Source organism: Apteryx mantelli, chromosome 2 (genome assembly GCF_036417845.1).
Source record: "Apteryx mantelli isolate bAptMan1 chromosome 2, bAptMan1.hap1, whole genome shotgun sequence".
NCBI lineage: Eukaryota > Metazoa > Chordata > Aves > Apterygiformes > Apterygidae > Apteryx > Apteryx mantelli.
In genome coordinates this window covers 169067637-169080935 of record NC_089979.1, presented here as the reverse complement: position 1 = coordinate 169080935, position 13299 = coordinate 169067637, and the positions used below count along the sequence as shown (strand labels likewise).

General features: G+C 46.0%; 1 protein-coding gene across 1 annotated transcript in view; it reads left to right on the top strand.

Annotated features, from left to right (window-relative positions):
- LOC136991352 (obscurin-like) overlaps nt 1-13299 on the top strand; it is a 147040-nt gene that overhangs the window by 130931 nt on the left and 2810 nt on the right. Inside the window, 9 exon segments of the mRNA XM_067292219.1 lie at nt 7-84; nt 1954-5632; nt 6330-6452; nt 7757-7867; nt 8005-8172; nt 8904-9026; nt 11007-11177; nt 12089-12209; nt 12604-12843. Coding sequence (XP_067148320.1) covers nt 7-84; nt 1954-5632; nt 6330-6452; nt 7757-7867; nt 8005-8172; nt 8904-9026; nt 11007-11177; nt 12089-12209; nt 12604-12843 — 4814 coding nt within the window.

Here is a 13299-nt window from a genome sequence, read left to right as displayed (position 1 = left end):
TGACAGCATAATCTCCCCCTCGATGCAGCTCATTTCATTAATACCAAGCAGCTCAAATTCATTGTGGCTCGGAGCAAGTGGCAGGTGAGTAGACCTAAACCTATGTTATTTGGTCCTTCTAGTTGTATTTTTTTTTTAACTACATTTGCATCTTTTGAAGTCTACTGGGGTAGGACAGTGAGTGCAGCAGAGATCTTCTCAGGTTGTCTCTGAAGGAGGAATAAGCCCAGGGCAGAGTGGTCAATGGATGTGGCAGAAGGAGATTATCCAGGCTCTTACTGCAGTCGTGGGTTGTGTACTGAGGTCTTCCAGCAGGCGCTGAGAGAGGACTAAGACACCTGCATTTAGGTGTGTACATGTAAGCTAAGTGGGTAAAGTCCTGCTGACATCAGTGAGACCAGTGTAGTCAGCAGAGCCTTGGAAGGGTTCAGCTCACCCAAAAGCAGATGCCTACTGCCAAGGAGCTCAGTGCCTGTATTAGCCACCTCTCCATTGACTATTCTGGAGGCTGTCTCACCTGCAGACAAGTCTGTGTAGACACAAACAAGTGCCTTCATGAGCAAGCTGGATCTCACCCCATGTTCAGCTGACTCATGATAAGCATTTGGATGTCCCTTGGCTTAGCCCTCTTCCACTGAGTGGACTAGGAGTCCTCCCTCTACACTATTAGCAGCACACCCATGGACCCAGCGTGGTCGTGTCTCGGCTGACATGCACTAGCTTGTAAAGTCATGGTAAGTCGATCGTGTGTCACAACTCTCAGTGCACGGGGCACAGGATTCTGTGCCAGTGATTTGAATCTTGGCATTTTAAAGTTTCTGTAAGTTTGGTGTGAGAGTAAGGCTGCAACTCGCATATCCATGCACGCAAATCCTTTCTCTGAGTTAGTATGTCATTGTCAGAGTCCTTGACTCTCCTCAGTTATCAGATGTCCTCAGATAACACCAGTCCTTTTGCCTACTGTGGATAACTCTGGTAAGGTCATGAGCTAACGTTTATAAAAGTCCTCTTATGTGGTAAGTGCTACCAAGATACTTGTTATTTATAGAGAGCGCCCATAAACTTGTCATGAAAATTTGGCTTTTCTTCTGTTTTTTGGTATTTTTATGACGTTCATGGACTGTGCCACTTTTCTTTTTAAGCATTTTGTTTCCTTTCTAATTCCTATAATAAGTACTCATATGAGAGCAGAGGGATTTCACAGAAATATGCCAGTAGAGTGTAAAGTAGGATTTTGAAGTCAAAACGACTGAAGAACATACATGGACAAAATCATCTGTCCTAATGAAAGTGCCCATAGGATACCTGGTTGTGTCTATGTTAGCTAGCCTAGTCTGTCCTTGTAATCAGTAATGAATTATAGACAGGTCCTAAGAAGATTCCTCTTTTCCTGAAAGTTGTCTAAAACAACCAGGTTTATTGCCTTCTGAAGATGCCTGTTTCTCTCTGTTGGCTGTGAAGGAAGACCAGCTGCTCAATTTCAGCTGAGATGTCTTATACCTCAGAAGTTAGAGCAGATGAATCCTACCTCCTCCAGTGTGTCAGGTCTTCTGTTGGCCTAAGTCATTATAGGTCATGCTGCAGTCAGTGGAACTAAGGCCGTTCACTCCAAGTAGGCTCTCATCTGATGTGTTCAGTTAAAACTCAGATAGTTATGTCTCATCTTTTCCCATCTGCTTTGAATGGCCAAATTTTCTTTGAAAATCTCAGGCAGGATCCTGATTCTCCATTCACAACAGGAAGTATGTCCCCTAAAGATAATATAGTTTCATCTTTGTGAATGAGAGAAGGGGCAGATTCAGAGAGCAAATAAGGCCTAAACCTACTCTATGTGTTATTAAACTAGTCTGTGTGGTCTTCAAGAATGCAGAAGATAATTTTTGTATGTTTGCTTTTACCATACTCACACCATGCTTCCATCTGATTGTGCTGTATTTTGTTGTGCTTTTTCAGCGGTCTCTGATGTGCTATAAATCCATCCTGGTAATGCGATCCATTCCAGAAATCCTAGAAAGGACTCACGACAACACCTCCCTGGCCATCTCCCGACATCTTATTGAAGAAAGCACTTCCTCCAGTACGAGCGGTTCCTCTTCAGACAATGAGAACTCACACTTCCCCAAGAAGAGACACTTCGGCTCTACCCCTGAACTGCACTTGTCCATCTTTGATGCACCAAGCAGCCAGGAACCTCCAAAACATGCAAGTGAAGAGAAGCACTCCAAAATCTTGGTGCCTCCAGTAAAACCCATGAGGAGGAAGTATGCTTCAGTGAAGAGTGAGGTGGGGGACAAATCACCTACGGAAAGCAAAGAGCTCATGGCAAGTACCGCAGGACAGAAAGAGGAGGAACTCCATCCCAAAATTCGAGATGAAGGAGCAGAGCAGTCCCCAAAAAGCAATGCAGCTGAACCTTCGTCAGTGACGATTTCCGTAGATGACACATTGGATCTACATCAGAAAGAAAAAACAGACACATTTTTATCTGATAAGGACAAAACTGAAAAGGTTGGGGATGGGACAGAAAAACCACCTATATGTGTTCCTAGAGAGAGTGTCATTAAAAGCACTTTCTACAGCCAAGCAGCTGAGCTTCCTGCACGGGGCTCTTCCTCTCCGGGCAGAGAGCTCAGAAGGCACTTGGACAGAGCCAGGAGGACTTTCCGGAAAGCTGGATATTCAAAAGTGCCCCTCAGTGGTCTCCGTGAACCCCTTCTAGAACAGTTTGAGCTGGAAGAAGAAGAAGAAAGCAAGTCTGATGATGGAGGGCACAGGGAAAGTCTCCTTGGTCCCTTGACCAAATCAGCTTCATTTGACACTGCAAGGAAACCACCGCATCCTGCCATTGCTGGTTCTAGCCGAAGCCGTTCACTGGACGATTACAGGCTGAGGGCCTCAAGGTCAGTGTTGGAACAAGAAATTTTGGAAGAAGACTATGATACAATATCACAGGAAAGTTGCCCTGAAGGCAGTCACCACTGCGACATTTCCGCTGAGCCGGGCAAGGGATGTTCTGTAGATATTTCAAAGCAAGAGGATGCTAGCAGAACCAGAAGGGATTGTTCAGGAGAACAACTCTCTGCTTCCGTGCAATGTGAGGGTAATGGATGCCCAGCTGTTACTGTGCAAAGGTTAGAGAGACTTCCAGTATCACCTCATAGGAGTGAGAATAGGAAGCATTTACTTAAGAAGTCAAAAGCTGCTCACATGGAGGAGGAAGCTGATGATTTAGAAGGCAAAAGCCCCATTCTGACTGCTCAGCGATCAGATATACCCGCATCCTCAGTTCAAAAGCATGAAGGCATTCAGGCTAAATCTCTCCCTGGGAGTGCTTCTGAGACAGCCCTTCAGGGGGGCGAGCAGTCCATTTCAGCTCTTCCACAGTCAGCGACCACCTCCAAGTCAGCCCCCACAAGTAAGGGAGAAGTGCATCTGCAGCAGGAGTCAAAGCCCTCTGCTGACAGCACTGACAGCCATCCTGATCTAAAAGGTGAAAGCTTCCTTATTAAAAGGACTGCTTCAATTCCACCCTGTAAAGACAAAAGCCAGCAGCATTCACTTCAGAAGCCTTCTGCTCACAGTGACGCTAAGTCTCATCTCATGGAGCACGATAGGCCTGCTGTTTTAACAAGCCCACAGACAGAAACAGATTCACCTCCAGTATGTAAGGACAAAAGTCCGGAACTTTTTGATCAAAGCGTTCCAGCAACTACTGTCTTGGAGAGCAAAGAGCCAGGTTTCCGAACCGCTCTGCAAACAGCTGACAAAGATACTCACCAGAAGCTGAAGACCTATAAAGATGTGCGATCTGCTGTCTTGGAGGATGAAGGAGCAGGGATTGCAGGGATTGCTCCAGTATCAGACAGTGATGGTGAAGGCCAAGTGCACAAAAGGCCCTCTGTTCATGTAGGCACAGCATCAGCAGCTCTGAAGGGAAAGAGTCCCGTCGTCCTGGAAGTCCCACCACCGAAACCAACGCCAACTTCCATCTCCGACAGAGCACACCAAGCAGCAAGGAAACGGCCGGCTTATAGCAAGGAGAGGCTTGCTGCTCTGAAGGGCGAAGGTTCAGCCCTTGCAGAGGCTGTTCCCGTTTTGGTCCATGAGGCTGAAATCAAGGGAGCTGTGCACTGGAAGGCTTCTCGGAGCAGTGGCACGGTGCCTGCTGTTCTGGAGGGCAGACCCCCAGCTGCAACTGTTTCGCCACAAGATATTCGCCTCCCTTCAGTGTGTGAGAGTGAAAAGCAAGAACATCCACAGCTAGCACTTCGTAGTGAGGTGAGATCTGTTGTCTCAGGAAGTGGAAGCCCAACTGCTGGGCAGCCTATGCCTGCTTCTTTCTCCAAGACCGAAGGTCAGGCATATGAGCAGCACAAGGCTGCATATCACAGTGGCAAAGCTTCTGCTGCTCTGGAGGGCATGCATCCAGGTATTTTAACTGCTTCGCAGCCAGAAGGTGCCCCAACTTCAGTCTATGAGCAAGAACATGAGGAACACCCAAAGGTTTATGGTGAGGGAAGAGGTGCTGCTTCAGGGAGTGGAAGCTCTGATGCTAGAAAACCTGTCCCACCGTTGCTCCGTGGGAATCAAAGTCAGGAGCTCTCACATCACAGGTCTTCTTTTTACAGTGATGAGGAGTCTGCTGCCCTGGAGGGCTTAGTGGATGAAATGGTTTCGCTGTCTGAAGAGATGGATGTTTGGGCAGAGTCAGTTTCTGCTCAGGAGGAATGCAGAAAGCACATCTCTTCTCCCACAGAAATGTTCTACAAAGAGCCTGGTGGCCAAGCACCCATGGAAAGTCCCTTTCCTTCTGGTCAAAGCAGTAGAGGAGGAGAAGTCTCTGAGCTGGATGATATCACAGAACCCTACCTTGCTGTGCATGAGGAGTCAGATTTACTGAAAGGACAGGAAACACAAATGGCTCCTCATGAATGTGAGCATCTGGAGGACTTAGCGTTTGAAAGCCCCAGTTCTGAACAAGTAAGCATTTCCCAGACTGATAGCTTGGATTCTGGAAAAAAAGCCAGTCAAGTGTCCGTGAACAAAGACACTGGTAAACAGCCAGAAGTGTCTTTAGTGAAAATCAAAGATCTGTCAGATGAAGCACCCAGTCTTGGCAGTGGAACTCCAAAACTTGACATATCAGAGGTAGAGCCCGCCTATTTGAATTTCTCGGATTTGTATGACATTGTCTATTTTCCATTTGAATTTATGAACTTTAGGAAGCCTCCACCCAAAGCAACTGGCAGGCGATTTATACCTTTTAGTGAAAGGGCAAGGTCACCTCCTGCAGGACATTTGCATCAGGATAAAAGACTGTGCATCAGAGAAGAGGCAGACGAGAGGAACAAGCAAAACCATTTGAAACTATCTGAGAATTCAAAGGCAACTAACCTCTTAGCCATGGGGAAAGGGTCAGAGAGTCATAAGGAAATGTACAGCTCCCAAAAGGAGCCGAGCGGTAAGCAGAAAAGCTCCTACAGCAAGCCAGGACTCTTTAAACCCTACGGCAGATCTCATTCAGCAGAGCGGTCAGTGGAGCAAAGTCTGAAGAAGAAAGTTAAAGCTTCTGTTGCCCATATTTCAAGAATGCTGAAAGGAAAGACAGCTGCTGAGCAAGAGACAGAGGAAGGTAAATATTTCATTTTGTACCTTCATAGATCTGCTGGTATAACTGGGCTCCGCTAAACCTGTCTTTTACGTTTTCTGCAGCGTATCTGAGGCCCTGGCTAGACAGTAACTGCAAAACTGGCAGTGGCAGGTTTGGAAATCAGCTGTCCTCAGGCTGTCCCCTAGCTCCCTGTTACTGCCCCTCTTCAGGGCAAAGTCAGCTGAGAGCTCATGGAAGCGGCTTGAATTCACCTGCCTTAATTCGCACAAAAGCAGAGCAGGGCTGGATGACACAATGTCCCAGCTTCTACCCCACTGACAGAAGAGCAGCAACGTGCGAAGGTTGGGAGATAAAACACTGCAGTTACTTCTGCTGTTGTTGTCTGACCGTGGCCTTAATGACAAATCTTTAAAGCTAAAGAGACTGGGTGAAGTCGGTGAAATTACTGCAGGATGTATACCTAAGTTAATGGCATTCAGGTCTGGACAATACAATCTGTCCTTACTTCTCTGCCTCCCCTGGATATGCCCTGTTCTCCCATTACATCGTTCTGTTTGTAAAAGCTGTCACAACTTTTTGTGTTGACTAAAGGCTCATTAATAAGGAGGCCTGTGACTGCCGAAATATTTATATGTGAAGTGCAGAACTGTTTGCTGTAAACGTATGCCACGGGGAGAATAGTGGACTTGAATAACTTCTTGTCCTTTCTTTGTAACAGAGATTGGTGTGCTGGGAAGTGAAGCAGTAGAAAAAGAACCATTAACAGGAGCTGAAGGATCTTTGAAGAGGAAACCGGGACTCTCTTCATTCAAGTTATCAAGCCTCATGCCAAAGGAGAAAGGTATTCTTCATTGCCTAAGTCATCAGCTAATTTTATCATGAGATATCACTATGAATACAGCTGCGCAGCTTGAGGCCAGTAGCTAAGGATGGATCTGCATAGCTGTCCTGAGATAGTCCTGGACCAACCCGTACAAAGCGAGCCAGACTCCTCTGTTTATATCATTACTAGTGTCCCTGCTAAAACTCTTCTTGTGGCCATGCTTGCAAATTGGAGCCATTCTAGGAAGCTACTGCAGAGGACTAAACTCGACTTGTACGCTATAAAGAGAAGAAGTGGAGTGTCCAAACACCAGACAGCAGAAGAGGGAATAGTGAAGCTGATATTGGGGAGTTTCCTAGGCTCCAGTCCCGTGTGCACGTGTAAGGGCCAAACAAGCTGTTGCAGGAGACAGAGCTGTGAAGTGAGCAATGTGGGGGCAGCCCCCCTCAGATGTGGCTGCTCAGTGCTGGCTTTTCCTCCGAGGTCTGTCTCTCCAACTAGTCAGGGATCGTGGGCATTTCCAGCCACTGCCTCGACCCTGTTCCTGCAGTCTCACTCGCATTCCCTTTATTCAAGCAGTATTCGGCCAGAGCCCCGACAAGCCCTGGGAAGGGCAGGTGTGTGAAGATGGCAATTAATCCTGGGCACTGTGGATTAACAGCACCACAGAGACACGGAAGAAACCCTGAAGTCTCCCTTTGCCATGGACACAGCAGATTTCATGCTCTAGGGCTGTTTTCTCCTTCCACCTCCAGCTTTTCCCTCCTCCTCTCTCTTCCTGTGTTGTCTTGGTCTGATCCCCTCATCCTTGGGCTGTCATCACTCAGTTTTGCCCACATATATAAGCTAGGCCAGTAGAAAACTCCTGCTGTGGCATATATCTCCTCTGAGGAACTCTGCTGCCTTTGCTGTACCAGCAGGGCTGTGCAATGCAGATGTTCCTCAAGTGCCTTTCAAGGGTCAAATCTGCCCTACTGTCCAAAAACAGTTAAATACATAGTGAGCAATAAAATTCCCAGAGGAAGAGCGTGGTGCCTAGTGTCCGCAGGAAAGTTTGGGACATCAGAGAGAGAGCCGTCTTGGTCATAGTGTATGGGCAGTCATGCTGTGTACGTGGGACTGAAGGGGCCTTCTTTATTTAAACGGAGCCCATATGTTAAATGTCCAGGGGATTCTCAAGAAAACAGTGGTCAAATGAATGCCAGAGCATGAACAAAATGTCCTCGGACTGGTCAAAAATGTTTTCTGATGTTTTGCGTGTAACTATTATCAGCATAGCTCTGCTGGCCTCTCTGAATAGCTGCTGCTCCTCTTCTTTGCAGCACCGATATTTGTTGAAGAGCTCATAGACCAGGCTACTGCCGTAGGACAGTGTGTAACTCTGTCGTGCCGGACGGCGGCTCACTCCTCCCTGCACATCAACTGGTTCAGAGGTGACTTTGACACTCCTTTAGAGAGGTCCTAGCCTCCGGGGTAGGCTGGGACGAGGGCGGCTGAACGCAGGAAAATGTTTTAGCCTCCTCAGTATAAATTTGCACGGTTCTTAATTTTCATATCCTCTGCCTTTCAGATGGGATACCCATCCACAGCAGCAGTCGGATCCTCATCTCAGCCACACTCAAAAACTTCCAGCTGTTAACTATTCTCTCTGTTAATGCTGATGATTTTGGTATTTACACCTGTGTGGCCACCAACTCCCTGGGCTCAGCATCCACCTCTTGCATCATAAGAAAAGCTGGTAAGAGAGGAAGTAGCTAGATTTTTTTTTTTTTCTGCTTGTGGTAAGTGGTGTATGCAGAATTGGTCAACTCTTGAGGATTTGTTCCTTGGTTTTCCCCCCTGTGCTAGCTGTGAGAACCCAAGTGAAATCAGGAGACCTTGGGACTTGACAGTCAGAAGCAGAGTGGATTTTAAACAAGAGGACCACTGTGATAGCTAATGCAGCTGGCATTCAGGGGCAGGCACAGCAAGATAGATGCTGAAGGTTAACAGAGTTAGCAGACCTAGTTCAGTCTGGCAAGCAGGTTTGGAAGCTGAAGGTTGCCCCAGGTTTGGAAAACAACAGTACTTCTGGCCCTGGAAAAAAGTGACTCCCTTCCATGCACTTGGGAGTAGGGTATCTCACCTGAGCTTTCTGTAGATAGGTTCAGGGGAAAGTTTCTCCTTTGCCTGCTCTAGTCCACATCCACAGCCCTTGCCGTTTGGTAGCAGGGCACATTTTGCACTGTGTTCATTCCCTCTTTTCCACTTTTTAGTCTCTCTCCTAGATTCAGAGCCAGTCAAGTAACACTGCAGTTAGAACCAGGTTTTAAAATCTTTGCTGTGTTTAAACTAGGCACAGTTAAGTTACTGTTCCAATAGGAATCATTTTTTAGAAATAGATTATCTGTAACAAAAAATGCCGGGTGTGCAGGAATATGTCACAGCAGTGCTATAGATAACAGTCATTTTCGTGCCTCCTCTCGACAGAAGTTCCTCCAAGCCCTCCACCCCCTGACATCGTGGAGGTCTACAAGGATGGAGTGCAGGTGGTCTGGAAACCTGTGGAAACCAACACCCCCGTCCTCTACACTCTGCAGTGCAAGAGCGAAGGTAAAGTGGAGCCTTATGCCTTACAGAGAACATCTCAGTCTGTATGATCTCTCCACCAGCTGGGTATTTTTTTTTTTTTCTGAGAAACAACTATTCCTCATTTTAGCATTCTAGTTTAGAGTTAGGAATGAAAATCATACTGCCATGCTTTAGCCACGTAAAAGTTCGATGTTGTGCTGGCTAGCCCTGCATGCAATATGTATACTTATGCATATACTTAAAAGGCTTTGCTAAGGTGTGAATCAAAGTAGGTCTCATGGAAACGGTGACCAAAAAGTGAACTGTCCGTGCAAGAATACGCATGGTTGCACAGGTGGTGCCAAACACGCAGTCCTGAGTAATCCTCTCAAATTGCAGTTACGACAGCATTAGACATAATAGCACCCAGCAGCAGTGATTAGCAGTCACTATCATCCTTTACCTAGGTTTTCTTTGCAGTCAGTGGAGAAAGATGGCATCTCAAGAAGGCAATCACCCTCTACTAAATAGACATACGTTCTTTCTCCATTGACTACAAAGAAAGTTTAGGGTGAACAGCCAGGACAAGATGACAGGAGTTCGGCAAGACTGCGTGCCATCCTTTTGATGCTCTCTTCCAAGGCTTGCTCCAGAATCTGCTGAAGTCAGTGGATGTTTTTGCACTTAATTCCATGAACTTTGATTCAAAGCCCTAAGCCTGTTCTCTCTCATGGGACTGCTTTTGCAGTGCTTATCATGAATACCGCTACTAATAGTCATTTCTATCGCAGTCCTGCATACACAGTCATTTGGATTGAATGGTTCCATGTTGTTTCTTTTAATTCTCCTAACAGACATGCACTTCATTCTCGATTAACATGAGCATGGGCAGAAGCTTTCTGCCCGTTTACTCTGTGCTTGATGTCAGATGCTTTTCCTCCAACACAGCCTTCTTTATTGTTACTTCTTTTGAAATAACTGAAACAACACAGGCAAGACTTTGGGCAAGATGTTCCTATTAGGAAGAAAAAACAAGAAACAGCATCTGCTATCTTCACTCACATTCTGTGTATTTGGCAGGAACGTGCAAAGTCGTGCTTTTCCATATGCAGGCGGATTAAGATAAACAGAAAACAATTCATTCTCTTGTCCTTTATCTGACAATAGGTTTTTACACACTGCCTCCGCAGGCACGTCTCTGATTCTGAGCCATGGCTGCTCCTTCTTACACGTGCACACACCATAATTCAATCAGTACCCAGCTAAGTCCTTGACACCTTTGTTGTGGGTGGTGAAATATTGCCTGTGTTACGGCTTGAGATACTCTGTTGTTTTCAGTGTTTATTTGAATGAAAGCATGGGCTTCACCTCAGTCGTGGTCAGGAAGTTTGAGTTCAGCCTTGAGCACGGTGCCAATGTCAACGTGCGGGACACAGCAGCGAGTGAAATGTTTGCAGGGATTTTCCAGCTCCCACCTTAGTCCCACGGGTAATGACTCCAGGACAAACCGTCAATTTTATTTTCTTGAGAAATCACTTGAGCTTCATAAAAGTGGAGTGAGCTTGGCCCTGGTTTCAAATACTGGGTTTCCTAGGAGGATGTTAATGGATGGTTCTTTTGTGAAATCCTGCACTTCATGGTTTCAACAGGATTCAAGATAGGACCAAAGGGGAAATACAATGCTTTTTGTCAGGGTTTTGTCTGGAGTTCTTCATGTATGTTTGCACTTGAGGTTGGTGGTATGAATTAGAGAAACAGAAACTGTACAAGCAAGTTGCATCATTCCTCTGTGACAACATTGCCACACCTTGGACTGATTAAATATAAAACAGCTGGCTTCAGAAGAGAGGAGGTTGCCACATGCACAGCTAGTTAAAACATCTACAGAAGAGGGCCATAACACATGTTTTCCTTCACTTAAAGATTGCACTGCTTTTCCATATTTCTGGCACGTGAATAAAGTTGATGCAAAGAAAGAGTGGCATGACCGTCCTAACCTCTTTCCCTCTTCCCTTGGCCAAGATGGGGAGTGGAAGACCCTTGCTACGGACATTGCTGACTGCTGCTACTACGCAAATAATCTCTCCAGGGGGTTCGTTTACTGCTTCAGGATTGCCTGCATCAGTAAAGCAGGAATGGGCCCTTACAGCGACCCATCTGACAAAGTGAAGATCAGTGAGCAAGATGAAATGGGTAAGCTACTTGGTTATTGGAAAGCATTTTGCTTTTGCTGCATCGAGACAATTGCACCTTTTTAAATACGGCTTCAGAAGTCAAGGGGGAGCGAATCAAGACCAGTTCCACTTGGCTCAGGGTGTTTTGAGACCTTGGCCTCTTTGGCTGTCTTATTCACAAGTAAATTCTTTCCTAATTCTGGACAGAATTAGCAGAATATCTGTGTAAGGCATCTAGAAACTGTAGATCACGCACTGAAGATAATATGCTTGCTAGGCCTTTGGATACCACTCTGTTTTGAGGTGAGATCATGAGGAAACAGGCCTGGGACAAGAAACTTGTTTCTTGAGGCATTAATCTAATAATACGTGTCTGCCTTCAAGTCACCTATTGTCAAATTCCTTTTTGCAAACGTGTCCAGCATTTCCAAACAGATGCTTTAACGTGTCAGGGAATGTTTTAATATTTCCAGGGAGCACTCAGATAGAATTGCATGCCAGGACCAGAGCAACTTGTTTCAGCTGATGCCCTGAAATACCCAGCTGAAACAAATTTCTGTTCCTTTGGCAGCATCTTATCATGCACTGATGACTGGTTATGTGAGAAGACAAGAACCAGTAGCTGAATCAATAGTCAGCAATTGCAATGAAAGTTTTGATATCATAGTCATAGGACACAACATACAGTCAGTCTCATATGGTCTGGAGTGATGACACCAGGGAACTGCTGTGTGGTCAGTCCAGGATTTGTTTGCATTAAAATAGGATTTGGTGTCACAAGTGGGAGACAACATGCAAACTTGCCTGGAGAAAGCTCTGCTATTGTAGTTATCTTTGTTCATAAAGAGATAGTGGAGAATGGCTCAGAGAGGCTGTAGTTTCCACACAGAGGTGTTTTGCTGTGTAATCCACATCATTTTTTATCTGCAGAGTTTCATGCTACAGTGCAGGACTTCCCATCAACTGCTACTGAAGAAGAGAGTGAAATAATAGCACCGTCCGAACCTTTCCCAACCTACCAAACCTATGCCTTCCAAACAGAGATCAAAAGGTAGGTAACTTAACTGAGTGCTCAACTAACCAGAGTGAAATGCTTCATGTAGCTAGAACTTAGAAAAGTGACTTTTATAAAAGCCCTGCTCAACTACTAGTATGGTATTTTGATGAAAACGCCTCCAGCAGCAATGACATTGGACATAGAAACCTGAGATCATTGGCTGAGCAATCTTTGTTGTGGTTTACTAGGATTCACTCCTGCAATAGAGTGGCTGTACAATTTAGAGGCAGAGGAAGGAAGTGCCGACTGTGACAATAGTTGCGATAACCCAGCATAGGGCATGGATGAAAAATATGCAGTGGGATCCTGTTGACTTTAAAATACAGAAGCTCCTGGCTCTTCCAGAAATAGCAGAAGTTTAACTTGCCTTTGTGTTCCTTTGTACCAGGGGGCGTTTCAGCATCGTCCGACAGTGCAGGGAAAAAGTAAGCGGCAAGACATTAGCTGCTAAAATCATCCCTTACTGGCAAGAAGACAAACAGGCTGTGCTCCTGGAGTACCAAGTCCTGAGGAAGCTTCATCACACAAACATAGCTCAGCTGAAGGGAGCCTATGTCAGCCCACGGCACTTGGTGTTGATCCAGGAGATGTGCGTGGGACCAGAACTACTCCATTCTTTGGCGCTCCGGTAATAACACATGGAGGAACTCCTGGAGGGAAGGGTTTCTGGTCGGGGCTGGTGTCGGCAGCAAAACAGCTGTTGTTTTCATTTGTCATCTTCGATTATCTCTTTCCATCTGTTCCAGTGGGCTGTCATTGCTAGATTTGTAGTGCATTTGTTCTGCGACTTCTTATGACACAAGAAGGTGCTTAACTTCCCTGCCTGGTTGGGGCAGAGGACAATTCAGGGTCATCCAGTTTAGAGGTTGGAAAGCATCGTACAGTAGTTGATATGAAACTCTCTCTCCCATAACAAGGAGATTACTGTGGCTCAGGAAGCCTTGTTTCCCCTCCAGATCGTTTCTCATGATGGCTGCAAACAAATCTGCTGAAATCCTCTGATTAAAGGAGTGGGAATGGTGGGCATCAAATCTGCGTTTTTATCTCTGCACCACCACTGCTTTCTCTGTAGTGCTGTTCACAC